The following is a 26,731-nucleotide window of genomic DNA, read 5'->3' as shown; positions in this document are numbered from 1 at the left end:
TGGGAAGCGATATTTGGCACTCTTAGATCTTAGCTCTAGCTGTGAGAGGCCCACACTGACAAGGAGCAAGCTTGTCCCTGATTGGAGCTATACGACACCTGTATTCACTTATTACATCATTAGTGAGGGGAGAATGTACTAAGATATCATTGGTTTAGCAGGCTCAAGATAGGTCTATGTCCTGGCCACACGCCTGGTACTGCTTAATCACAGGCGGAATTATCTACTTCTAAGATTGCAACCAGTTGAAGTCTATGTCCCAAGGATGAATAGACTAGGGGTGTTGAAGCCGAAGACGATGTTTGTGGGTGACAATCATTTTGGCCAGAACTGAACGGATTAATTGGTTCTATGTCATTTTGCTGATAGAAATCACTTTGAGGTAATTTACTTAGAAGTGATTACTTTGAAATTATACTTTTTTAATTTAAATGTTTTTTTAAAATTTGGGGCGTTTCCCCCATACTCATACCCTTCACTACTGCCCCTACCCGAAACCCCTCCCCACCCTTGTGTACGAGCGCAATAAAAATAAATATAAATATCACCCCCCTTTTAACCCCTTAACCCACAACCCTATATATATTTTGAAATAATTTCGAAGTAGTAATTTCAAAGTAAATTACTTCGAAGTGATTTCCGCCGGTAATACCGTGGGATACCAAATAAATTAGGATCCTTTCCGTGTTCAAAAGCTGCTGATGGATGACGTACTTCAGAGTAAATCCCACCAAGTCTAAAATAATGACACTGGGTAAGGGAGCAAATTTAAGGATGAACCCCAGATTGGGCGGGGGCAGTCTGGTGGTAGGGTATGATTACTTTGGTGTAAGATTCCCTAATTGGCACCATTCAGACTTCTTAATCAGCACTGATGTTGGGGCACCTATATCTACACCCAAGATGGGCCACACAAAACAGTATTAGCTCTTACCAGACCCTCTACCTCGCAAAAGCTCCACATCTCTGCACTATACATGGCCAAGATGGAGCTTTAGTCCAAAAGTATCTTAAGGGGATATTTCCTAGGCATCCCTCCCAGCCTCCGCTTCAATGATGAAATTAGCCTATGAGCATTGGTCACCTAAGACGGATCGCTTTGGGGACTGAGTAAATGCACAAGCGTAGGTCTGAACCGTCCATACATCTGTGCATTTTCTAAATGACCTACGCAGTGTTTACAGTAGAATAAATTGCATTAAATTCCTAAAGTACCATGGAAAAATACATTCTATCACTCAATTTATTTTATTTTGTTTGTAGTGATGTGTTTGGGTTTGCTTGGCCACCCATCTCGCAAAATAATTGGGGAGCACGGAAAAAGCAAACATATAATGAACAATGCATTATTATAATTAATAACTGTGGTAGGAAAATTAATAATATCAGATGATTGAATGTTCCTTCCTTGGCAAGAGTTCTAACTTCTGATCCACCAATGCTCTGTCACTGACGCATGCCTGAGCGCAGGGAAACCTACTTTCTGCCCAAGAAGCCTTCCTGCATTGAGGAAAGAACATACATGGACTGGTCCTGCCGAACGCCAAGGAGACCCTAGTGACAAACGGATAGAGAACATCTCACGCAGCTATAGTGGCCGTTTATTAGGGATACATCTGAGGCTACAATAGTGGTGATTTGTATTGGCGAAATGGCCATTTCAATATTTTATATTTTATTGGTGCTTCATATTGCAAGTAATGCTGGACTCCTTCAGCTTCTAAGTGCCAGATTGAGTTCTCCAAATGTCTCACTCAAGAAAAGTACTGCTACAACTACTACTACTGCTGCTGCTGCTACTGCTACTACTACTGCTACTACTACTGCTAATATGACTACGACTTCCACTACTACTGCTGCTGCTACAGCTACTACTACTGGCACTATTACTGCTACTACTACTGGTAATATGACTATGACTTCCACTACTACTGCTGTTGCTGCAGCTACTACTAAGGCTAATACTACTGCTAATATGACTACGACTTCTACTACTAACGCTGCTGCTACTACTGCTACTACTACTGCTGCAACTACTACTGCTGCTGCTGTTACTGCTACTACTACTGCTAATAGTACTGCTAATACTACTGCTAATATGACTACGACATCTAGTATTACTACAGCTGCGACAGCTGCTACTTCTACTACTAACAGCAGTACCACCACTACTACTAATGCTACTGTTACTTCTACTACTATGACTACTGCGCTGTTACTACTAATGATGCTATTATGACTGCTACTACTACTATTTATTTATTTATTGGACTTTTGCAATGCACTTTGCTGCAAAATATCGAATAACAGGCAGGGGTGAAACGTGAACAGACAGCAATTGTTCACATCTATGTTATTATAAATATTATTATTATTATTATATTTAATGAGCATGGAGCTAGCTTCAGGAAGCAATGGAGCACTTTGTAAGCCATAGAGGGAAGTACATTGCGAGGGATCAAGAGATCAATTCAAGGGAGGGTGGAGCTGACAAGGGGGGAGGGTGGGCAATTTGCTACTAAGGGATCTACAAGCAACCAGAGGAGGAAACAGGGGGGAGAAGATTGCCCAGGCTCAGGATAGGTGGGAAGTGCAGGGTGTGTGGACCTAGGTGCTAGGGAGGGGTTAGGACCTGGAGGCTGCATTAAAGTCCATGGCCAAGGGTGGGTTTAGAAAGGTGAAGAAGAGGAGGGAGCAAAACAAGGGCAGGGCAGGGACACTCAAAGCAAAGTCTAAAGGCTGCATTCTAGATCCAGAATCAAGGTAGGAGAAGGAGGGGCAAAGAGCGGGCAATGGGAAGAGGAAGGTCAGGGTCCTGCAGCTGAGCCCATAGGACACATTTTCGATACTGACTTAAGGTGGGTGGAGAAGGAGGGAACAAGGGAAAGACAGCTCAGTGGACATTGTCAGCTAAGCCTGAAGGCCACACTCTGGATCCTGAATTAGTTAATGGATGAGAGACGAAGGACCACGTGGGGCATAAGAAAGCCAGTATAGCCTAAGGGTGCTGGGTGGAACCATCTTCTTTTTGTGTAGAATGTGGGGAGGCAACAGGGAGCTCCTTCCCCACACCCCAAAATAAACAAAACTCCTTCCCGACCCACCTCACCCCCTCACTCCCCACTTACCTGCTGGACCAGAATGTTGTGCTCCGGTCCCGGCGCACTATGCGCACCTGACCTCCATAGAAATGGAAAAGGGACTTACTCACTTTTCCCTATGGTGGTGGGCATCTTGTTTTTTTTTCTTTTCTTGGGAGTTTGGCACCACGCAATAAGTGGAGCCAATCTCCTGAGAAAAAAAGAAACCATTAGCACACCGGATAAACACCAGGGTGCGAATGGCTTTCTCCCCCGCGACGGGATCGCTGCTTCATTGCTTCAAGTCTTCTTCACCTCCCCAAAGCACCACAGCGGCGAGGGGTGGACAAGGCCGGTAAGGGCTTGGGCTTTGGCGGCTGTAAATAACCATGTCCGCCCCCTTACCAGTTCATGAAGGGATGATGAAGTTTATGGTATCGGTGATATGACTTGGGAAGCTAATGTGATTATATAAATAATAATTTGAAAATAAATCCTGCATGTAACTGGATTTTCAGACAAAACACGCAGTATTTTAAAGAGTTTTAGAAAAATAAATGTGCAACAATTTTAAGATGCTCATATAACCTAGTAAGTGAACAATAAATAAATAAATGAAATGTGACATGACTTTACCTATAAGCAATGAATTGCAACTGCACAACATTACTGAACATGTCCCAGAAATGCCCTCTGGGTTTCTCTGCTGCGCCCTTTTGCCTGGACTGAAGTGGCGATGCTCGGTTTCCCATCCTCCACTGCCTGCTGTCAGTTCATTTCCCCCATTCTGCCTCATTCCATCTACCACTACATGTGTAATTGCACCCTTTACTCACTTATGTTGCTCCCACTTCTTCTCCCACTGTCCTACCAATGTTCTTTACTCACTCCTTTCTTCCTGGACTCTATCATTCAGTCCTTGTTTGCAAGACAGCTCAGCGCACTACGCATTCACCACAGACATCTGTGGGCAGCATGAAGGCACAGGTTCGAAACCCACAAGGGCAATATCAAATCTTCATCTTTCTGAAGTTAAAATAATGCATCGTCATTGAACCTGGTAACAATAGCGCCAGCCATTAAAGTGCATCTAGGGGACAGAAATCTGGCGTTAAACGCTCTATACAGCCCTAATGACAGTCGGTCTATCGGCCATTTTCACTCCCTAAAAATAGGCAAATACTCCCAAAAAATAAACATAGGGAGTAAAAAAACTGCCAACAAAAAAAGGAAACGGAGAAAGAGCAGCCGGCCTTGTGTATAGGCGCGTTATAAATGTCATATTACATCACCCACACAGCCCCATGGATATGTGTGGTCCAGTAGCATGCTTAATGCCACAGGAAGAAACTCTAATATTATCACTACTTGATCTGAAGAGGTAAACATATATATCTTAATGTACATGAACAGCTTGGTGCAAAGAAATATTTATTACAAAACATTTCTATTTTTTACAGTTAAACATATTTTTACCTAATTATTGAATGCCCCCACTGATAATGGGACTTACTTTTTTACTACCTAAAACCATTATGTACTCCCAACTTGAAAAAATAAGGAGTAAAATACTCCCACTTCAATGTATCTGGGCATTGGCTCTATATAGCAGCCTGGTGCTCCTGTGCTTGGTGGTCTCTACCTCTCGGTTTGCCTACTACCCCCCGTACCTGGATACCCCTCCTGCTGAGAGTAGCAGGTCTTGTGCATCTTCCCCATGAAGAGTTCCAGGCCGATGATGGCGTAGATAATGATGACGAACAGCACCAGCAGAGCAATGTGCAGCAGCGGCACCATAGCCTTGATGATGGAATTCAAAACCACCTGGAGACCTGCAAAGACAAAGGAGAAAGGGCAGCGTGAAGGAAAGACAGAAAACCTAAAGAACAATGCTCACAATCCCCAAAACTGGACTAATCAATAGTGCACAAACTTGAAGGAGAAAAGGACACCGCAGGCAGGTATAAAACTAGTTTCTAAAATGAAAGACAAGACTACCACACCCGGGAGAACCAGACAAAGCGAATAGCCCCTTCCAAGGGGGAAACAGACATTCCTGCTGAACAAGAGAGGTTTGAGGGAAGTAGAAAGAAAAAAATGGGAGAACAGAACATTACATGCTGTTATGGTTTACAGTGTAATATTGCAAGCAGATTACTGTCAGCGTCATAATACCTATTAGAATTTTGATCTTTAATAAAATCACAAAAGAAAATGGCATAAAAGAAAATGGTGCCGGTTGAATGCTAAGCAACTCCGCACAGAAGGGCGCCGCGGGGCTCTTCCTTAAGGGGATGGATAGCGTATGCTCCAGGGTGTCCGGCCATCTCAGTTTGTGCAGCTGAAGAACTGTGCAGGGACTTCCCTTGCTTGCTGTAGATGAACAGGCCTTGCATCTGAGATGCCACTTGGCAAGTGGAAGATTCTGTTGGTCTCTCGACACTATGGCCGCTCTTGTTCAGGAGACAGGACATCCTCCTGGCTGCTTCACTCTTCCGGGGGCCTACAGTTGGGATGAACTGAGCCACCACTGACTTGGGCATGTGCCTGTCCCAGAATCCTTAAAGATGCACTTGGAACCATGGCTAGGTCATCCGCCGGATATGTTCAGAACGGGGGCTGGGGGGGTAACCTTGTTCCCCCCCAAAAAAATGAACTTTGCTGGAACACTGGAACACTTTAAGAAGGCAGGCCAAGATGATAATGCTCTTACAGATATAGGGTCTCATTACAACTATTGCAGAATGGGTTAATGGGTGCCGCTAATGGAGGCGGACCCCGTTGAACCCATTCCACAATATTACAAGGTTTCCTCGCGGGACCCGACGTGGACGTCTGGTTTTAGCAGACGTCCTTACCGGGTCCCTCGAGGGGACCAGGGAGCTAACAACGGGCCGGTCGTAATCGGCCCGTTGTTTGCTCCCGCGCCCATTCCCATTGAGCCCTATGGGGGCTCCAATGGGAATGGGGAAGGTCCGGGCCCGGGTTCCAGGAGGGAGGAATTACCGGGCCCTCCAAACTCGGAATGGCCCGGTAATTCCCCATTCAGGGAACCCGGACACGGTTTTGGAGGCAGCCATGTCCTTATTAAGGACATGGCTGCCTCCAAAGTCGTAATGAGGCATAGAGTTTTCCAAAAAATATTATCACATCGAATTGTGTAAACATTGACTGTAACAAAGATGTTGCTAACATCTCTTGCACAAAAAGTTTCTCTGTGTTCACACAATTCACTGTTTTAGATGCCTTTACAAAATGTTGCATCGAGGCTATAGAATTCTACAAAACATCACAAATCTGTTGTAGCCCATCCTAATTCCTTTACTATTGGCTCGTCTTTAATGCTCTTCCTGGCCTCCACCCTCGAGTCCCTCCTTTATGTCTATTTAGTGCTCGGTTATGGGACAGTAAGGAAGTGGATCGTAGAGTGTTGGAGAAGATAGTTTGCCGTCAGATAGAAAACTGTCAGAAGGGGCGCTAGATTACTCTAGGTCACCCAATTGGCCATTAGTGCAGGTTATGCTTGAGAATCTGCACCGTTCCTCATAGCAGATGATTAATTCGTAGACAGGAGCTTCATTTTGGCCCTAAGTGATTGCCATTAATGGTGTACATCCTATACGTTTCACAAGCACATAACCTAAGTGTTCGACCACAGCTTGAGCTTGCATATCCCGCTGTCCCCTTCTGTCTGGGAGTCTTTGACCTTCATTGTGAATTTCCCGATATCCAGCCAGTATTACTGGCGGGATACAATAAAACTTCCCATACTGTCTCTGCTACCCAATATCCCAGTATTACGGGGATATTACGGACGTCAGAGACGCTGGTAAATTCCCATTCCATGGAGGACTCCATTCGATGGGATTGCCCGAATCACTGGAACTGGTAGTACCAGTTTCGATAATTCCGACATTTCTTTGCCATTAGGGGGCTGAACTACCGGCAGGTCAGGCCTGGCAGTAGATCCGTGGTACCCAACGGCAAACTTGAAGTTTCATGATCCGGGAAAAATGCTGGTGCTGGAACTACCAGCATTTTTCTCCAGACCGGGAAACCTGTAATGAATTCTGTCTCCCTTTGGACACTTACAGCTCATTATGCTCCCACCAGCAATATCGCAGGCACTAATAACATTTACTGCATACAGTATCCCGGGTGGCACGAGGCACCTATCAATTATGATTCAGTTGCTGGTTGGGCAGTAATGTCACGCCTCATAGGCCGTATTCTTGAACTACTCCATGTGGCCAGTATATCACTGCACGCTGTGCTGCATCTCATCCTATGTCAAGGTTACATTCACAAAATGCATTTCAGTCCCTGAGGAATGACAACTCCTCCAACACTGAAAAAATAAGGTGTCAGCTCCATCCTCTTTTCTAACGCATCCACTACCGGTACAGATGTGCAAGTGCCCACAAAGCAGTGCCAGTTGCTTGGGGAATAGGTCAACATCTCACCAGATACAGCTGCTCCGGTGCAAGCGTGGTAAGGGTTTCATAGGCCCCAGTCCAAGTCCAGGCCAAATCCTGGAAAGAAGGGCTCTCGGCACTGCTTCGCAAAGCTCAAGCCAAAGAAGAAAAGGTGCCAGGGATGGTGACTTTTGAGCCAAAGGTGACCAGCCCTAGCCAAATGCATAAAATTACGTCTTGTCTGCCGCTTGAACTGTGGTTTGAGGTAGTTCCTTGCAACTTCCTATAAACATGGTATTAGCCTATGCTGCAAAGTCTCTACCCTATCTCCTTTTTTGTAGCAAACTTTATTGCCCCAGAGAAGGAAAAGTTGGCACTCTGCATTGCTCCTCTGCATTGATAGGCTAAACCCTTGGTTGTAAGCCAATTATCAGAATGGAGTTCTAGGAGAGCTGTGCTAGCCAAGCATTACCTTGATATTCTACCAAACTAACATGGCTGCTGTTCTGCTTAGCTACAGCCTTCTGTTGCGGAAGATTTCGTCCGCTTTCCCCCATTTCTCCTTCACAGAAGGAGACTAAACCCTTGGGTGTAAGTCAATTATCAGAATGGAATTCTAGCAGAGCTGTGTTAGCCTAGCATTACCTTGGTATTCTACCAAACTAACTTGGCTGCTGTTATGCCTTGCTACAGCCTTCTGTTACGGAAGATGGCAGCCGGTTTCCCCCATTTCTCCTTCACAGAAGGAGGCTAAACCCTTGCCTGTAAGCCAATCATCAGAATGGAATTCTAGCAGAGCTGTGTTAGCCTAGCATTACCTTGGTATTCTACCAAACTAACATGGCTGCTGTTATTCCTAGCTACAGCCTTCTGTTACAGAAGATGCCGTCCCGTTTCCCCTATTTCTCCTTCACAGAAGGAGGCTAAACCCATGCGTGTAAGCCAATCGCCAGAATGGAATTCTAGCAGAGCTGTGTTAGCCTAGCATTACCTTGGTATTCTACCAAACTAACATGGCTGCTGTTCTGCTTAGCTACAGCCTTCTGTTGCGGAAGATGTCGTCCGCTTTCCCCCATTTCTCCTTCACAGATGGAGACTAAACCCTTGGGTGTAAGTCAATTATCAGAATGGAATTCTAGCAGAGCTGTGTTCGCCTAGCATTACCTTGGTATTCTACCAAACTAACATGCCTGCTGTTATGCCTAGCTACAGCCTTCTGTTACGGAAGATGGCAGCCGGTTTCCCCCATTTCTCCTTCACAGAAGGAGGCTAAACCCTTGCCTGTAAGCCAATCATCAGAATGGAATTCTAGCAGAGCTGTGTTAGCCTAGCATTACCTTGGTATTCTACCAAACTAACATGGCTGCTGTTATTCCTAGCTACAGCCTTCTGTTACAGAAGATGCCGTCCCGTTTCCCCTATTTCTCCTTCACAGAAGGAGGCTAAACCCATGCGTGTAAGCCAATCGCCAGAATGGAATTCTAGCAGAGCTGTGTTAGCCTAGCATTACCTTGGTATTCTACCAAACTAACATGGCTGCTGTTCTGCTTAGCTACAGCCTTCTGTTGCGGAAGATGTCGTCCGCTTTCCCCCATTTCTCCTTCACAGATGGAGACTAAACCCTTGGGTGTAAGTCAATTATCAGAATGGAATTCTAGCAGAGCTGTGTTCGCCTAGCATTACCTTGGTATTCTACCAAACTAACATGGCTGCTGTTATGCCTAGCTACAGCCTTCTGTTACGGAAGATGGCAGCCGGTTTCCCCCATTTCTCCTTCACAGAAGGAGGCTAAACCCTTGCCTGTAAGCCAATCATCAGATTGGAATTCTAGCAGAGCTGTGTTAGCCTAGCATTACCTTGGTATTCTACCAAACTAACATGGCTGCTGTTATTCCTAGCTACAGCCTTCTGTTACAGAAGATGCCGTCCCGTTTCCCCTATTTCTCCTTCACAGAAGGAGGCTAAACCCATGCGTGTAAGCCAATCGCCAGAATGGAATTCTAGCAGAGCTGTGTTAGCCTAGCATTACCTTGGTATTCTACCAAACTAACATGGCTGCTGTTATTCCTAGCTACAGCCTTCTGTTACAGAAGATGCCGTCCCGTTTCCCCTATTTCTCCTTCACAGAAGGAGGCTAAACCCATGCGTGTAAGCCAATCGCCAGAATGGAATTCTAGCAGAGCTGTGTTAGCCAAGCATTACCTTGATATTCTATCAAATTAACATGGCTGATGTTCTGCCTAGTTACAGCTTTCTGTTATGGAAGATGTCGTCCGGTTCCCCCATTTCTCCTCAACAGAAGGCGGCTAAACCCTTGCATGTAAGCCAATTATCAGAATGGAGTTCTAACAGAGCTGTGCTAGCCAAGCATTACCTTGATATTCGACCAAACTAAAATGGCTGCTGTTCTGCTTAGCTACAGCCTTCTCTTATGGAAGTTGTCGTCCGGTTCCCCCATTTCTCCTCCACAGAAGGAGGCTAAACCTTTGGGTTTAAGCCATTTATCAGAATGGAGTTCTAGCAGAGCTGCATTAGGATAACTTCACCTTAATAGTCTACCAAACTAAAACTAACATGTCTGCAGATCTGCCCAGTTACAGCCTTCTGTTGTAGATTGAGATGACCTGTTTCACAGATTGCCATCCACCCACCTATAAGCACACGTATATTTCCTCTCTTGAAGGAGTCAGGCAAGTGACTTTGAAACAGCTGCAAGTCGTCACTTCTGTCAGTCACTGATCATGCTACATTGGACATACTCTTGCCCATTATCATAAGTGGTGCAAAAATAAACTTTCCTAAACCAGGATGCCAACATTAGGGCAATCTATTTCCAAATTGATGCTGTCAGCATGTTCGCACTACAACCACTGACATGACGGGGCCCCCGCAGCCCCTGTGGTGTGGGAGCCCCCGGACATGTCCTGGAAGGGGGGCCCTCAGACTTAAAAAAATAAAAATAAAAATCTTTTAAAAAATGTTAAAAACTGAAAAAAGAAATAGTTAATTTTTGAAGTCACTCTGCCTTAATAAAGAAATTGTATCAGAAATGTCTTTACGAAGGCAGAGCGACTAGAAAAAGATACTATTTCTTTATGAAGTCAGAGGGCTCCCCCAACCCATGACATGGAAGCTTCTAGACTGGAGGTCTCCATGTTAAGGGGCGGGTGGAGCCCTATGACTTCAAAAATAAATAGGTTCTATTTGAAGTCACTCTGCCTTAATAAAGACATTATTTCTGTTCCGGTTCAGTCCTTTAAAGGAAATAATTTCTTTATGAAGTCAGAGTGACTTAAAAAAACATTTCTTTTTGAAGTAATGGTGCTCCCCTCCACCCCATGACACAGAGGCATCCAGATCCTCTGCAGATGACAGGAACAAGCATTCCTGGCTGCTGCAGCGAGATGAAGGTCTCGATCCTTGGCGGATTAAAGGCCAGAACATGTATTTTCCTTAGATGTGTGTGCGTGCATGTAAGTGTGCATATATATATATCTATATATATATATATATACATATATATAATGTAATGTGCATTAATGAGTATGTGCATGGTGCAGTCTGGGTACGCTTATGTGAGTGTATGGTGAAAGGGTGCACACTCAAATGTATGGGTGGCTCGGTGTGCATGTGTGAGTGTATGGTGAAAAGGTGCACACTTAAATGTATGGATGGCTGCCTGGGTGTGCCTGTATGGTGAAAGGGTGCACACTTAAATGTACTTAAATGTATAGGTGGCTGCCTGGGTGTGTGTGTGTGTGTATGGTGAATGGTATGTGCACTTGTGTTCAGGGGCTCAACAAACCTAAATGTTGGGGGGGCTAACCCTTCAAATGTTGGGAGAGGCACTGACTTTGCAGGGGGTGGGGGAGGGGCAAAGGTATTTGTGTGGGGGCATCTAACTTCTTTATAAATTCTAATGAGACTATTCTAGTGCACTGTCAATGTTACAAGCAGTTAACTCTCTCATTTAAGTCTGAAAGCACCCACTTATGGACTGCTGTGAGAATGAGCGGTCTCCGGTCCCCTCTCTATAGGGTGACCAGATTCAAAAAATAAAAAACGGGACTGGGTAACTAACATAAAAGTAGGACTAACTCTTGAAAGTGGCTGTCAAGGTGCTACACTTCAGTAGCGGTTGGAGGGGAAGGGGGTTTAAGTGTAACTGTTCAAATAAACACATATTATAATTCATTTATCACTAATTTATCACAAACTAACACTATCTTAAATTGTAAAATACAGAATTTCTTCTGTGCATTCCAGTCTGCCAGCTATGAAGACCTACTACCAAAATCCGGAACCACTGCAGTTTCCAATGGAAACATAATCTTGACAAAGTGGGACAGAGCTCAAAATTCCGGGACAGTCCTGGCAAAACCGGGACGTCTGGTCACCCTACCTCTCTGCCCTTCCAATCACTTCCCTGGCATCCAAGTACTAAACCCACATCACAATTTCAACTGCCTAAAAGCCTAAAAACTAACATTGAAATGCTTTACATTAATAATTGCGGGCCTTTGTTAACGGCGAAACACACGTGTCGTTTAACATCTGTGTCCTGTTCTGTCCGGCAACGGCTTTGTAGGTCAGCCAGGTTGAGTCAACATAGCCCAAAATTTCAGAGGCTAGGGGAGAGGACTGAAGCCCAGTCAAATCAATGGTGTTGTGCCACTGTTTGTGTTTAATCCCATGATTACTTATTGGTAATCTTCATTACTCGTAGCCCCATTATCCCTTGTCCCAGTACTTGTGTATGAGGCAATTTGCCTCATACACAGGTACTGGGATGAGGTAGCGGGACACGGAGGCAATGCCTGGCTTCGTTACCTGTAGTCTTCATTACTCTTAGCCCCACTCTTCCTCGTCCTAGTACTTACCCATGAGACAAGGTGCCTCATACGTCAGCACTGGGACAAGGAAGAGGGACGTGGGGGTAATTCTGGGTGGATGTGCTGATTTTGGGTGTTGGGGCAGGGGGTTGGAGGGAGAGAGGATGTGTGGGGATTGTGCAATAAATCTAATGGTAATCCATCTCGATGCTAAGCAGGCATGACATGTTGTATTAGTGACTAGAGAAGCATTTTGGTGCAGCCAGTCTAGTCATTTCTTAACTTGGCTTGACTTTTTTTTTTAATGGGGCATCTCTGAGAAAGCAGTCCTGCTAAGTGTAATTAACTGGCTAGACTGGCATTTTGGTCCTGCCAGTCTGGCCGTTTCTTACTGTGGTATTGTATATTTTTCTGGGCATCTGTAATAAAACAACCATGATAAGGGTTATTGCCTCGACTGGCATTTTGGTGCGACCAGTCTAGTTATGTCTAAATGTGGCCTGGCATGCTTTACTGTAATATGTTATTCTGTGTCTAGACTGGGTCTATAATGTGCAGCCAGTTGGATATGTTTTCATTGTGGCATGACATTTTTTAGTAGCAAAGCATTACATTAATTAAATCATTAATGTTCCTGTGCACTGTTGGTGACTTGCATGTATTGTATTTTTTGACTGGTGTTGCCCTACAAAACACTTGCAACTGTGCTGTATAATGCATTAAAACATATATATATATATATATTATCTATATATATATACTTAACCATAACTACATGGCCACTACCGTGGCCATGTAATATATCTGTATAGATATATATCTATCTATATCTATATCTATATCTATATCTATATATATGCTTCTCCCAGTACAGTGTGTGGGGTACCCCTGAAACAGCATGTTCGTGCAGCGTGGTAATCTATGCCGGCCCAGAATGTGGCACGACCCTGGATTTGTTGCCAAGCTGAGGTGAGGGGACCTCAGAATGGCTTGCAGGGCCGCCCCCAAATTTTGTTTTACGCCATTGACTACAACAATGACGTCCTGTGAAAGGAGGGTGCTCTGGGTGCCCATGCCTTAAGCATAACCACCAAGACACCTAAAATTCCTCACAGTTGATTATTGATCCGAGGAAACCTTTCAAGACTCTAAAGAAAGGCATTCAATGAAATTGAAATCTCAACCAAATAATGTTGCTATCCACTGCAGACCTTCCAAGCGCTCTCACTCTGCTGCAGCACAAGAATGCAAACTTTGGTGGAGGATGGGGGCGTATCATCTTACTTTCATAAAAGAGTGCAGCCCCCATGGGAGGCGAGGGTCTCCACTCTCCCTATTCATCTGGCCAGATCATTCTAGGTCCTTGGCTATGGAAGACTGTCGGAATGTGGTGGATTGTCCACGTCATGTTGCAGCACTCCACTCATACTCTCAGATCTGATTCAGGCGGCAGAGAAGGCCTCAATGCACCACATCCACAATGCTCGTCGCAAAGACATCTGAAAGGACTCACTACTTTAGCTTCAACCAGGAAAACAGATCGGCTTTGCCTGCTGGTTCTACACCAGACCACCGCCAGAGCCACCAAGAGTCTCTCAGGTTCAGGGTGTCGATTACCATAGTCTACTCCTAAAATTCAGGCCAAGCAGATCTGAACAGTGCCCAGGAAGTGGTGGTAGGCTCTGTGAGCCAGCCTGAGACTCCCACTGGCCACACACTCCATCAATCTCTGACATCCGGCTGCCAAGAATGGATTCATCAATTGCCCGCTTCTTACCCCATCAACGGGGCAGGATGCCGCTTTGGCCAACTGTCATCCCTTTCTGAATGATTGTGAAAATCATCTGAAGAAATGAATAAGGCATTAGCATTGAAAGGCTGTGTTGAGGTTTCTGCCATGTTGTGGTGTTATTGTGTTCTGAGAAATATGATTATGTATCTCACTTCACACTAGTGGGTACGCCACCTTTACCCTCCAGCCAGTCTGTTGGGGGCATGGATGTCCAGGTGAGGGATTGGCGGTGTACGTATCCTTGGCCTTGATTTGGACATATTATGGAGGTCTGTTCTGTGGTGTCAAGATCATTAGTTGCCAAATTTGACATCTTGAACTTCAGTCTAGACTGTATGTTTAATTAGTATGTGTTTGGACACCAAGCCAATTGGTAGTCCAACAAGTCCAAAAACATAGTCGCTCTGACTCTGGCCTATACTCTTGATGGAACAGGTAGGGCTTAATCCGCTCAAACAGCTTAGCCCATAACACACGTCAAAATAACAGTGCAATTCACTCTCTGACCAAAGCAAAAGGCTGCGGCTGTTTCAAAGGTTCCGCTCCACGGCACAACTCCCATCGGTCTTCTACGCTCTCTCCTGAGTGGCGCCATGAGTCCCGTCCTGAACCAATTGGTGTTTTTCCGTCTTTGCTCTAATGGGCAGAGGAAATCAGCTTCACTTTCCAGTTGTTCTTGTGAAGCTTTGTAGAGCATGCCTCAGGATTGTCTTCTGTATGCTTCAACCTCCTCCCCATCCTTTCATCTCTCTCTTCATCACTGCCTTTTTCATACACCATCACACAATTCCCTGTACCCACATGCCATCCATTTCTTCCTTTTTTCCAAGGCCTAGTTTTTTTCACTTTGCCCTCTTGGCCATCCCAGTGCTCTGTCATGCACATTTCCTACTATTGCCTTTGGCCACTTGGCAAAGAAGCTAAATGGATGCCATCTGCCCCGCTTCTCTGAAATGAGTATCCAGGATGACAATATTGAGCACAGTTCAGCTGCCTTTTCTATGAGTTAGGCCTCCTACATAATATTAGGAATGTATTAAATTCGAGCAAGACACGAACACTGAATAAATACCTAGCTGGAACATGTCACTTTCGAAGTGCCAGTCCGTCAATATTTGATTTAGTCAATCAGACAGTGCTAATCTCTTCCTACGCTTGCTTATCCATCAACATTGACCTATCTGTACAGTCTATTCTTGGCAAGGCCACCATTGGGCCCAGGCTTGCCAGTCACAGGGTTAATATTCCGCAGATCGCCCTGCAGTAAAATGTCAATGTAACGTCATGGGTTTGCCCGAGCACATACCAAGCCCTAATGCCTCCTATCATGACATACTGTACTCCTTTCCCACTCTTCTAATCTGCCCCAGAACACAGTCCAGTTTATCCCAAACACTCGTGGACAGGCTTTCCTGAATTATAGATGTATGGTTCACCCGAAAGAAACGATATGCACCCATGCTATCACACAGCATTCTTACGCCCACTGCTCGCTCTCTCCCTCCCTTTTGTTTGTGAAGCCTGTTTGTTCTTTCCCATCCTCTTATTTTTTCCCTGCTCCTTTTTCCTTCCCCAGTCTGAGGTCTGGAGTCCCTTGGCAAAGCCACTATACACGGATTTACAGACAAACCAAGGCATTCTCAGACTACTATGGTGGTATCTTGGGGCGGTATAAAGGTTATCAAGTAATAATATCCCTATGTATATATATTGTCACCGTATATAATGTCACTAGGAAATGTTTGTGGTGACATTATGTAGGTGACCATGTATACAGGGACAGAGGGAGTGGGGTTTGCGGGGGTGTCCACCCGTCCACTTGAAGAAAAAAAGGGTTTGGGGATTGCAGGGATGTTCCCCGCATGTTACATGTATGTCACTGCAAAAAACAGCCATTTTTCAGAGATTTTTTTTGCATGGCGATATATGCGAGGGGAGATTATTACATGGAACCGTATAGAGACTTGAGAACATACCATAAGCACATATATCCAACATCCTGAATGTATTCCATTCCCCTCTAAGTATTGCCTTCAAACGCCTCCTGAATGTATTGCTCCCCTCCCTCTGAATGGCCATGCTTAACCACGCTCCCCTAATATTGACCCATTTGGTTAATCCGCATTTGTTGGCGGGTTTACCACCCTTCCCCTTGCGTCACAGAGATGCGGCCCAGGCCTTGATCAAGATGGCTGCCATCTTGGCACTTCACTCTGTGCATGTCTTGAGAGGGGCTGCCACTGCGGGGATCTGAGGTTCTTGTTCACGCAAAGCATTGCTCCACGTTGAATGCAACTTAGTAAAAGAGAGGACTCCCTGTGCCTGGTTGGCGGGGCATGTAGAGGGTACCATGAATCGTTAAGGTTCTGCCATTCTCGAGGCATTGCTCTCTTTGCGGACTGGAGCTGGGAAACCCTCCTTCCCTGGCGGTCCTATCACTACCCTTACTACAAGCATGCCTTAGGTGAGGAGATCTCCCTCCTGCCTAAAATGGCAGGTAATGAGAACACCCCAGGGCGATGCTTGTATTTTGGCTGCATTACCCATGCGCAGAACCTCTTTCAAAGGGGCAGGAGTATGTTCCTGCCGAAGGTAATGAACCCCTGCCAAACAGTTGGGCATGATGGGGGTAGGACAGGGCATCCTTTGCGCTCCGTCCCCAGCCCAGTAAGGGTAATAGGCAGCGTAGCCCTGCCCTCATGGCCATCTCACCCTGCACCCAAAAAGCCAGGCCGGGGACTTTGTCACAATGTCCTAAAAATGAAGCCACCTCAGTGCAGTGTGACCGAGGGTTATCAATCGAATTATCAACTAGACCCAATAGTTCAACCGTACAGAACTTTTCTATTGTTATATTCTAACTTTTCTTAGGATTCTAAGTCTCTGAATCAATAGTGTTTTACATGTCCAGTTGTCCTGCTCAAGTGTATGGCCTTTCTCCTTATCTCTGTTGCTTTCTCATGGGTTCTTAATCCCACCAGTCATCACCAATTGGCATTCATTGCGTTGTTGGAAGTCAGTTGTTGAAGGCGTACAGCTGAGGAATATTCACGGCATAAGCAGGTTTCATTGACACAGGGACATATTTGAGCCTGGGCTAGCATGAATACTTGGGGAACCAAATACGCGCGCGTCCACGCACGCATGCACTCACACACGTGCGCGCGTGCACGCGGGTAAGCTGGGGCGGTAAGATGCGGGGGAACCAGTGGAGGATGAGGATGCCTCTTCACTTGGTAGCAAGTGGGTCCTCGGGATAGTTTTGAACAGTTCTACGGATTGTATTGACTTGGTGACATTCCAGTGTGGGGGTGCTAGTAGCGACAAGAAATGGGGGTGGGAGGTGGTGCAGTAGGAAGGGGAGGAATAGGCTTTTGAGTGCTGAGTCTGGCAGGGGGTGTAGAGAGAGGTGCAATATGCGAGCTAGCAGGGACAGCACCATTAATTGATTTTTAGGCCCTTTTTTCTTTACTTCTTCTTCTTCTTTATTCAACTTTACTTCTTCTTTTCACGTCATTATTGGGTGGCACTTGTAAAAATCACTTCGGTGATTCAATCTCGTAAATAAAAATAAATAAAAAAGAATTGATTTAAAGGCATGGGGTCAAAACTTGAGGAGGGATCCATTTTTCACAGTGAGCCTTGTAGCATGAACATCCAGCAGACTGCCGATTGTTGAGGTTGGGGGGGGTCTAGATAGGTAGCAGAGGGAGCATGTAGCAAAGTTGAGAACTTTGTCAGGGGGAGCGAAAGAGCACAAAGAAGCCCCAGGAGTAGTCAAGTTAACCGAGTACCAGGGTTGACATTTGCGTTTTTGAAGACTGATGGGTGAGGTATGAGCTGACCTCTATGATATTTAGTGGGTTGATTCTTGCTGTCCTGGCAGAGGCCATGACGACATGAATGAGGTTAAGTTCATTGCTGAAGAGAACCCAGCAGTGCAAGCCATGGCCAATGATGGATCTATGCCAGGAGGAAAGGAGATAGAAGATGGGAGAGCGAGTTTAGGGGTGGAGCCCAGGAGAAAGATGGCTTCAGTCTTGGCAGAGAATTGGCAGAGGTTGCAGTTGTTCTCGCAGTTCCCGTTGCCGCTAGTCCATTCGCTGGTGCACAAGCCCGATGGCTGGGACGATTGAATACATGTTGTAACAGCACAGTTCTTGGTGCTTCTGGTAGGCCTTCCTGTTATTGAGGTTCCTAGCAGGCCAGGTTTCTAATATGTCTTGTGGGTGATAGCTTTTAAGGGGAGGTTGAGCGAACTAGGATAGGCAGGTTACACATGGCCTGCGGACCTCGGGGGTCCTCTCCGTTCCTCCTCCAGATCCTGCCCAATGTAGCCAGCAGTGAGAGCCAGCGTCTCCACAGCCTCATTTCCTAATCTGAAACATGTGCCATCATCACACATCAGTAGTTACTAGTGATATTGCAGGAGTTACAATGATGTTCAAATGGAAGGGTAAGCTCGTCATGAAGGCAAGGGAACCAGAGGAGAGGGAATGCGTCTGGTCTGTCAAGTCTGAGAGGTTGCAACAGTGACATGCCTAAGAAGCAGCAGTAGTTGTGATCAAACAGCGTAGCCGTGAAAGCGTTAGGACGCCAGTGGAACAACAGAACACGCGCTCTGCCTTGTCAGCACGCTGTACTGGCTGCATGGGGAGAAGCAGGTGGTGGACCTTTCGATAGAGTAGGCTAGACAACCTCTATGGAGATAAACTCCACAACCAAGCAATCAATAAATTCACTGGAAAGGGAAGGGCTTGTCAAGCAACAACTATTTCAGTGCAAGAGACATTAAACCAGGCATGCCTCCTAAACCAGGTGTTTGCTTTTTGGAGAACAAAGCGCACAAGGGGCAAAGCCTAACATTCTGGTTTTGAGCATGTACTGTATTTGGGGCATGCTCCAATAGCATGAAATGTAGAGGTGTGTAAAGAATGTCCTTCCCCATTCAGGGAGACAAGGAAGCAAGTTGGAAGCCATTCACTGGGAACCCCAACATATCTATACCCACATATCTCCCCAAGTGAGCTAACAAGCACACTTCCTATCGACCTGTCGTGAAGCATCCATTGTGGAGCATAGGTCCACGAATTCATGAAATTCCAAGATGATTGGAATAAAGGAAAGAACATATTTAACACGACTGTAGAAAGGAATATGATGGGAATAATTATCGTCTATATAATGCATGCCAGAATGCAATCATATACATATACTTTTCTTAGGATGTCTGTGCATTAGCAACTGACCATATGCAAAGCCATCCTTACCATGAGATCCTGCCAAGATACTACGCAGGGAAAGGAAACCTTATATCAGGATGGGATTTGGATCCCATTTGAGTGACTGATGTCCCTGCCATTATTTCCTCACATTTTGATACTGCGGCCGGGTCAATATAAATGGTTCAATGTTGCAAACATTTTAATGTTAGAGTATTTAAATAAAAATGAAATGAGCACTAAGCCAAGTGTGCATTATGCACCTAGTATCTCAAGCATTTCACCCTGTTATCACAGCCATAGTTGTCAAATGCAAAGATCTGGGGCATTAATATGTTAGACCAAAGGCTCTTTGGTTTTATGCAAAGCAGGCTAGAACCTTCACTGGTGTTATTTGTCCCCTTTTCTTTATCATGGACATCTCAACAGAGGTCATTAAGAGTGTACCAGTCTGCTCACCTTGAAATGATAACCTTCTATCAGAAACATATTTCTATGGTTATTCTAGGATTTAATAATGTGCTTTGCCAGTAAGTCAAATGTAACACCCTTATTATGACTAAAATATATATTGGAAGTGAATATTAAAAATGAACTTTGGGAAATTTTAAAAAGAGTCAGCTTACAATGTTAGTACAATTAAATAATTTTCTTTTATTAAATATCTACTTTTGCAGAAGAAATTCCCCCACCGCGTGAGATTATCTGTTTTTTCCCCTTTTGTCGTGCAGCTGTTAACAGGGGGAGAGGGGGCTATAGCAATTGTGTACCTGACAACGCGACTCTCACTCATATAGAAAGAGAAAGAGGCACTGAGAATAAGAGAGAGACGGTCAGAGAGAGAGAGAGAAAGAGAGATTGTGTTCTAGATCGACATGTGATGATACGCTGGACGCAGATAGTGTCCATATAGAAGCTTGTACACCACATTCCTATAATCCTTTGAAGCCTGCGGTATCCATACAATGTTTGTGTACCATTTCCTTATTATAGTAACAGAGTGACAACAGTTTCCAACGGTAATAACCTATTGCAGTTCAGTTGAATTGTGACGTCACAATGCCTGCTGCTCAAGACAGTGAAGTGCCACTGCAGCACTTAATGAAAGCAGCGACTAGATAGCTCTTCCGATTCCTTGCTTTGAACATAGCTTTCTTCATTTTAATAATTTTTATTAAGGTATGTAGAATACATTTGTAACGTCATAATATCCAAAACATAATGCAGTTAACCATTACATGTACTTAAGAATAATCTATGGTAAAATAGTAGTGATCCAGAGGATCTATTAATAGGGTGCACTACATACTTTATGAGGTTAAGCATTTGATGAACAACTTACAATAATAATTGAAACATAAACGAAACCATTGTGACACAGTGTTGCGCACGATTTAGTGTTGAACGATTTCTGCATTATGATGTTTTAAGTAGGGGGAGGACGAACACAAGACTAACATTTGACAAACACGAAAAATGAGGGGATGGGAGAGGTAGGGGGGTAGGTGTAGAGGTGTGGCTCTTTAGTATATGGTAAAATAAATATTCAATACAGTGTTAGGGTTAAGATTCATACATAAAAATCTTACGAGCATCAAAGGAGTGTTATATATTAACAAAAGTCACATTCCATGCGTGGTTACATTAAAATGATCCAGATAACGAATGAAAAATGACCATTTAGCATTGAACTTAGGTATAGAATTAAGATTGTTTGCCATACACATTTCCATCTTTTGCGTGAGACAGATGTTATTCCACCAGCTTCTTATGCACAAGGAGCGGGAGTCTTTCCAATTGGCAGTTATATTCTTCATGGCCAAACAAATGAAGAGATCATAGAGTTTAGATGCACCAGATGGCAAGTAGGTGGTACCCACAGATTTTGGCAACAAGTGTGGAAGTACCTCAACTCTATTTTTTTAACTAATGTCCCTCTGTCATTCATGAACATTGTCTTGAACATAGCTTTCAGCGACACTTCACAGCTATTAGTTGATGAGAACCTTTGACGTCAGTATCTAGCGTGATTACTTTGTGTACTTACTGTGCACTTCTTCCCTTCTAACATACACTAGGGATTAGTGTTTCCCATGTACATCACAGGTGCACACGCAAGGGCAGCGTACAAGCATTACGCTCTGCTCGAGTCCACACGCACAACTTCAATAGCATCAACAAAAATGATATTCAATAAACAGCATCAACCATTATCCTCCCCCCGCCCCACCGCAACCCCGGCACAGCCGTGTCAGTAAACACACACAGGGAAAGATTAAATGAGCACAGTGTGAAGGAAAATACGGGCTACTGATGGGACACGTTCAGGTTATGGTATATGCAATGCCTTTCTGGTTATTCGAAGCATATCTTCACAAAAAAGTCGCTTTTGCGCAGAGATGAGGTAGATCCAGGCGTGGCGTGACGGGAGATGCCACAGAGATCTTGCTGCAACCTGCAGGCTGGCAGTACTGGATCCTGGCAGGGTAGATCCATTCTGCCATGCTTCTGGGATCAATACAATGAGTACCACTGAGTCAGATGATACTAGAATCTGGTATTTCAATGTCAGGAGTGTAATCGGATGGTAGTGCCCAGTTTAGACATTTCCAACAGCAGTATTTGCGATGACCCTCCGCCCTGGCATGGATTTCATTTCTGAGCTCAGAGGATTTTTGTGGCCATGGGCATAGACATATTTGGAACCGCTATATAAAGCATTTAGATTTTAATTAGTGGTAGGAATTGCTATTTCCATGGGCCATGTCCCATGTCCCAAGGGGATTCAGAGTTGGGCATGGCCTCTCTTCCTTTTAAAATATTGGCATGCTTTGGAACCAATTGCTCCCCAAGAAAACTTCTGCTAGCACATATACAATGCCCCAATGTCACCTCCCTCTGAATCACCTCCATCCAGAGGAATGATATGTCATCTCAGTATGTACACTCTATGTTAACCCTTTACATGGGAGAGTAGTTGGCTATGAGTGTTAGGCATGTAAGCCAAAGTATTGCTGCATTAAGTGAATATCACCCTGAATAAAGCCAGCATCCTATTGGACCAAAGAAAATGCCAAGATAATGGAAATAGAAAAAAGGTGTGTGCATGCAACATATCTCAGATGTGGACCACGATGTGTTCATTGAACAGGGTTCTGTGGGTGGTTTGGGGAGCACTACGAGTCCATAGCTCTTCATGGGTAAGGCGGTGAATTCCTCGCTTCCGCGTGAGCTTGTAGCAGCAAAGGCGTATGGTATATCCTTCAGCGGGCATTAAGGGAAAACGCCTTTTTCAAAAAGACCTATTTAGAAAGACTGCTCTGAGAACGCTGAGATCAGTCTTTCTAAATCTTAACCGGCACCCCCTGCCGCACACGAGTGAGCGCAGGGGCTGACAGGCTGACCGAGACGGGCAGGGGACGATAGGTTTCAGGTGTTTGCTAACGTGCTTGTGTGTATGAAAGGGGACAGTGTTTGTAGTGGGGAGGGGCCTGGGGAGAAGGAGTGTGTGCGTGTGTGTATGTATTTGTATGTGAGACAGGGGGCTGGGGAAAGGTGTGCGTCTGAATGTATTTGTTTGGGAGACAGGGTTGTGGCAGGCAGAGCTTGGAGGGAAGGTCAGGAGTAAAACCCCCAATTTCAAAGGGTGGGGGTGGGGGGGATTTATGTGGCACTTAAGCTAAGGGCCGATTTTGTGCGGCCTTTAGCTTAAGTGCCAGGCTATTATGCAAGTCTATGCAAAAAGGACGAGCATAATCGTCCTTGGCACTTAAGGGGATTAATATTTGAGATTATCACATGGCACCTCTTCAGTGTCCATCTGAGGTGTCCTGTCTCGTGTGTGCTATACTTATCTTAGAATTGCAGTGCAGGCTACATTACGGTTGGTGTCCTGTGTGAGGTGCACTTGTATCGGTCCCGCTGCGACAGGCACTTTTTAGTATGATCATAGAGGTGTGTTCTGTGCAAAGTTCATTCGTTTGAGCCCTGAAGTGAAGTTCACCTTTCAGTGCCGGTGTAGTGTGCAAGGCACGCACATTGCAGCACTGCAGTCAGTGTCACCATGCAGTATTTCAAGGGTGCGCCCAGTCTTGTGCAGTGTACTTGTTTCAGTGCTGCAGTGCCGGTGTAGTGTGCAAGGCACGCACATTGCAGCACTGCAGTCAGTGTCACCATGCAGTATTTCAGTGGTGCGCCCAGTCTTGTGCAGAGTGCACTTGTTTCAGTCCTGCAGTGGCGGTGTAGTGTGCAAGGCACGCACATTGCAGCACTGCAGTCAGTGTCACCATGCAGTATTTCAATGGTGCGCCCAGTCTTGTGCAGTGTACTTGTTTCAGTGCTGCAGTGCCGGTGTAGTGTGCAAGGCACGCACATTGCAGCACTGCAGTCAGTGTCACCATGCAGTATTTCAATGGTGTGCCCAGTCTTGTGCAGAGTGCACTTGTTTCAGTCCTGCAGTGGCGGTGTAGTGTGCAAGGCACGCACATTTCAGCACTGCAGTCAGTGTCACCATGCAGTGTTTTAATAGTGCGCCCAGTCTTGTGCAGTGTACTTGTTTCAGTGCTGCAGTGCCGGTGTAGTGTGCAAGGCACGCACATTGCAGCACTGCAGTCAGTGTCACCATGCAGTATTTCAGTGGTGCGCCCAATCTTGTGCAGAGTGTACTTGTTTGAGTGCTGCAGTGGCGGTGTAGTGTGCAAGGCACGCACATTGCAGCACTGCAGTCAGTGTCACCATGGAGTATTTCAATGGTGTGCCCAGTCTTGTGCAGAGTGCACTTGTTTCAGTGCTGCAGTGGCGCTGTAGTGTGCAAGGCACACACATTGCAGCACTGCAGTCAGTGTCACCATGCAGTATTTCAATGGTGCGCCCAATCTTGTGCAGTGTACTTGTTTCAGTGCTGCAGTGGCGCTGTAGTGTGCAAGGCACGCACATTGTAGCACTGAAGTCAGTGCCACCATGCAGTATTTCAATGGTGCGCCCAGTCTCGTGCAGAGTGTACTTGTTGCAGTGCCGGTGTAGTGTGCAAGGCACGCACATTGCAGCACTGCAGTCAGTGTCACCATGCAGTATTTCAATGGTGTGCCCAGTCTTGTGCAGAGTGCACTTGTTTCAGTCCTGCAGTGGCAGTGCAGCGTGCAAGGCACGCACATTGCAGCACTGCAGTCAGTGTCACCATGCAGTATTTCAATGGTGTGCCCAGCCTTGCGCAGAGTGTACTTGTTTGAATGCTGCAGTGGCGGTGTAGTGTGCAAGGCACGCACATTGCAGCACTGCAGTCAGTGTCACCATGCAGTATTTTAATGGTGCGCCCAGTCTTGTGCAGAGTGCACTTGTTTCAGTCCTGCAGTGGCGGTGTAGCGTGCAAGGCACGCACATTGCAGCACTGCAGTCAGTGTCACCATGCAGTATTTCAATGGTGCACCCAGTCTTGTGCAGAGTGTACTTGTTTCAGTGCTGCACTGGCGGTGTAGAGTGCAAGGCACGCACATTGCAGCACTGCAGTCAGTGTCACCATGCAGTATTTCAATGGTGCGCCCAGTCTTGTGCAGTGTACTTGTTTCAGTGCTGCAGTGCCGGTGTAGTGTGCAAGGCACGCACATTGCAGCACTGCAGTCAGTGTCACCATGCAGTATTTCAATGGTGTGCCCAGTCTTGTGCAGAGTGCACTTGTTTCAGTCCTGTTGTGGCGGTGTAGTGTGCAAGGCATGCACATTGCAGCACTGCAGTCAGTGTCACCATGCAGTATTTCAATGGTGCACCCAGTCTTGTGCAGAGTGTAATTGTTTCAGTGCTGCAGTGGCGGTGTAGTGTGCAAGGCACACACATTGCAGCACTGCAGTCAGTGTCACCATGCAGTATTTCAATGGTGCGCCCAGTCTTGTGCAGAGTGCACTTGTTTCAGTGCTGCAGTGACACTGTATTGCAGCACTGCAGTGTCACCATGCAGTATTTCAATGGTGTGCCCAGTCTTGTGCACAGTGCACTTGTTTCAGTGCTGCAGTGACACTGTATTGCAGCACTGCAGTCAGTGTCACCATGCAGTATTTCAATGGTGCGCCCAGTCTTGTGCAGAGTGCGCTTGTTTCAGTGCTGCAGTGACACTGTATTGCAGCACTGCAGTCAGTGTCACCATGCAGTATTTCAATGGTGTGCCCAGTCTTGTGCAGAGTGCACTTGTTTCAGTGCTGCAGTGACACTGTATTGCAGCACTGCAGTCAGTGTCACCATGCAGTATTTCAATGGTGTGCCCAGTCTTGTGCAGAGTGCACTTGTTTCAGTGCTGCAGTGACACTGTATTGCAGCACTGCAGTCAGTGTCACCATGCAGTATTTCAATGGTGGTGCGCCCAGTCTTGTGCAGAGTGAACTTGTCTCCGTCCTGCAGTGGAGGTCAATTTCCAATGGTGCAGTGGTGGTGTCCTGCATAGGGTGCCCACATTTCTGTGCTGATATGGGGTTGGGGAGGGGGATTAGTACTGGTCTCCAGTCGTGTGCATCTTGAAGGAAAACCGGACTCTACATGTTTAGCTTTTTTATTGAATAAATAATAAATGCACATTAAATGTGCAAGGACCGCCTGTTTAGGTGCAATGGCTGAATTGCCCCTCCCTAGTTGAAGGCACATTACAAGTGAGACATTGCTGCAGGCTGCTACCAGTGCAAGCACTGAAGTCAGACCGGCAGCGCCCCGACAAGTGTGGGACCCAGGACATATCCCCCTTCTTGCCTTGTCTTAAGACTGTGCGTGGTCGCTCTGCCCAGAAAGCATCCCACCCACAGTGAAGGATGCACGTTTAAGAAACATTAGCACCCCATTTGACTTTTCAGATAGCCTTTCAAACCCTCTTACAAACATCAGACATAGTGATCCGAAGGCAATGAGAGGTACAGTTCGGATTTTCAATAGACTTCACATGAAAGTAGGAAGAAATATATTCATTATGCAATGCAGCCGGCTTACAGAGTGCCTGAAGAGGAATTCATATTCACATAGCCCTGATTATCCCAGAGAGATCTATCTCCACAACCTGCAAGTGTCTAATCCCCTCTAGGACTGAGGGAAATCAATGGCAACACATCTGGCCATTTAGGACCTGCAGACTGGAACAGGTCAGTTTCACTGGTAAGTATTTTGTGCCTCAATAGGTTTTGACATATCGTCTTCGCTAATACGTTGTGCCATGCCATGTTATGTTCATGGTGGTTTGTATGGTGGCCTATCACCCGGAGGCTTCTTGGGGATTTGGCAACAGATTCATCTTGTAAGAGCATAGCACTGGGATCACCGGAGAACGAGAGCTACCAAGGGACGAGGCACGTCTTTACATTCTTCCTAAAAGTCCAAGGCTGGCTGTGATCCTAGCTTGGTTCGCACTTAAGTCACTTGC

General features: G+C 45.7%; 1 protein-coding gene across 8 annotated transcripts in view; it reads right to left on the bottom strand.

Moving 5' to 3' along the window:
• The window catches only part of CACNA1C (calcium voltage-gated channel subunit alpha1 C), a 2,322,072-nt gene that overhangs the window by 1,496,634 nt on the left and 798,707 nt on the right, over positions 1 to 26,731 (bottom strand). For all 8 annotated transcript variants that reach the window (XM_069628642.1, XM_069628646.1, XM_069628641.1 and 5 more), the window contains exon 6: positions 4,751 to 4,912. In XM_069628642.1, coding sequence (XP_069484743.1) covers positions 4,751 to 4,912 — 162 coding nt within the window. The remainder of the gene's footprint in view (positions 1 to 4,750; positions 4,913 to 26,731) is intronic.

This window comes from Ambystoma mexicanum, chromosome 12 (assembly GCF_040938575.1).
Source record: "Ambystoma mexicanum isolate Mex_15411 chromosome 12, UKY_AmexF1_1, whole genome shotgun sequence".
Taxonomy (NCBI): Eukaryota; Metazoa; Chordata; class Amphibia; order Caudata; family Ambystomatidae; genus Ambystoma; species Ambystoma mexicanum.
This window is presented reverse-complemented; position numbering and strand designations above follow the sequence as displayed.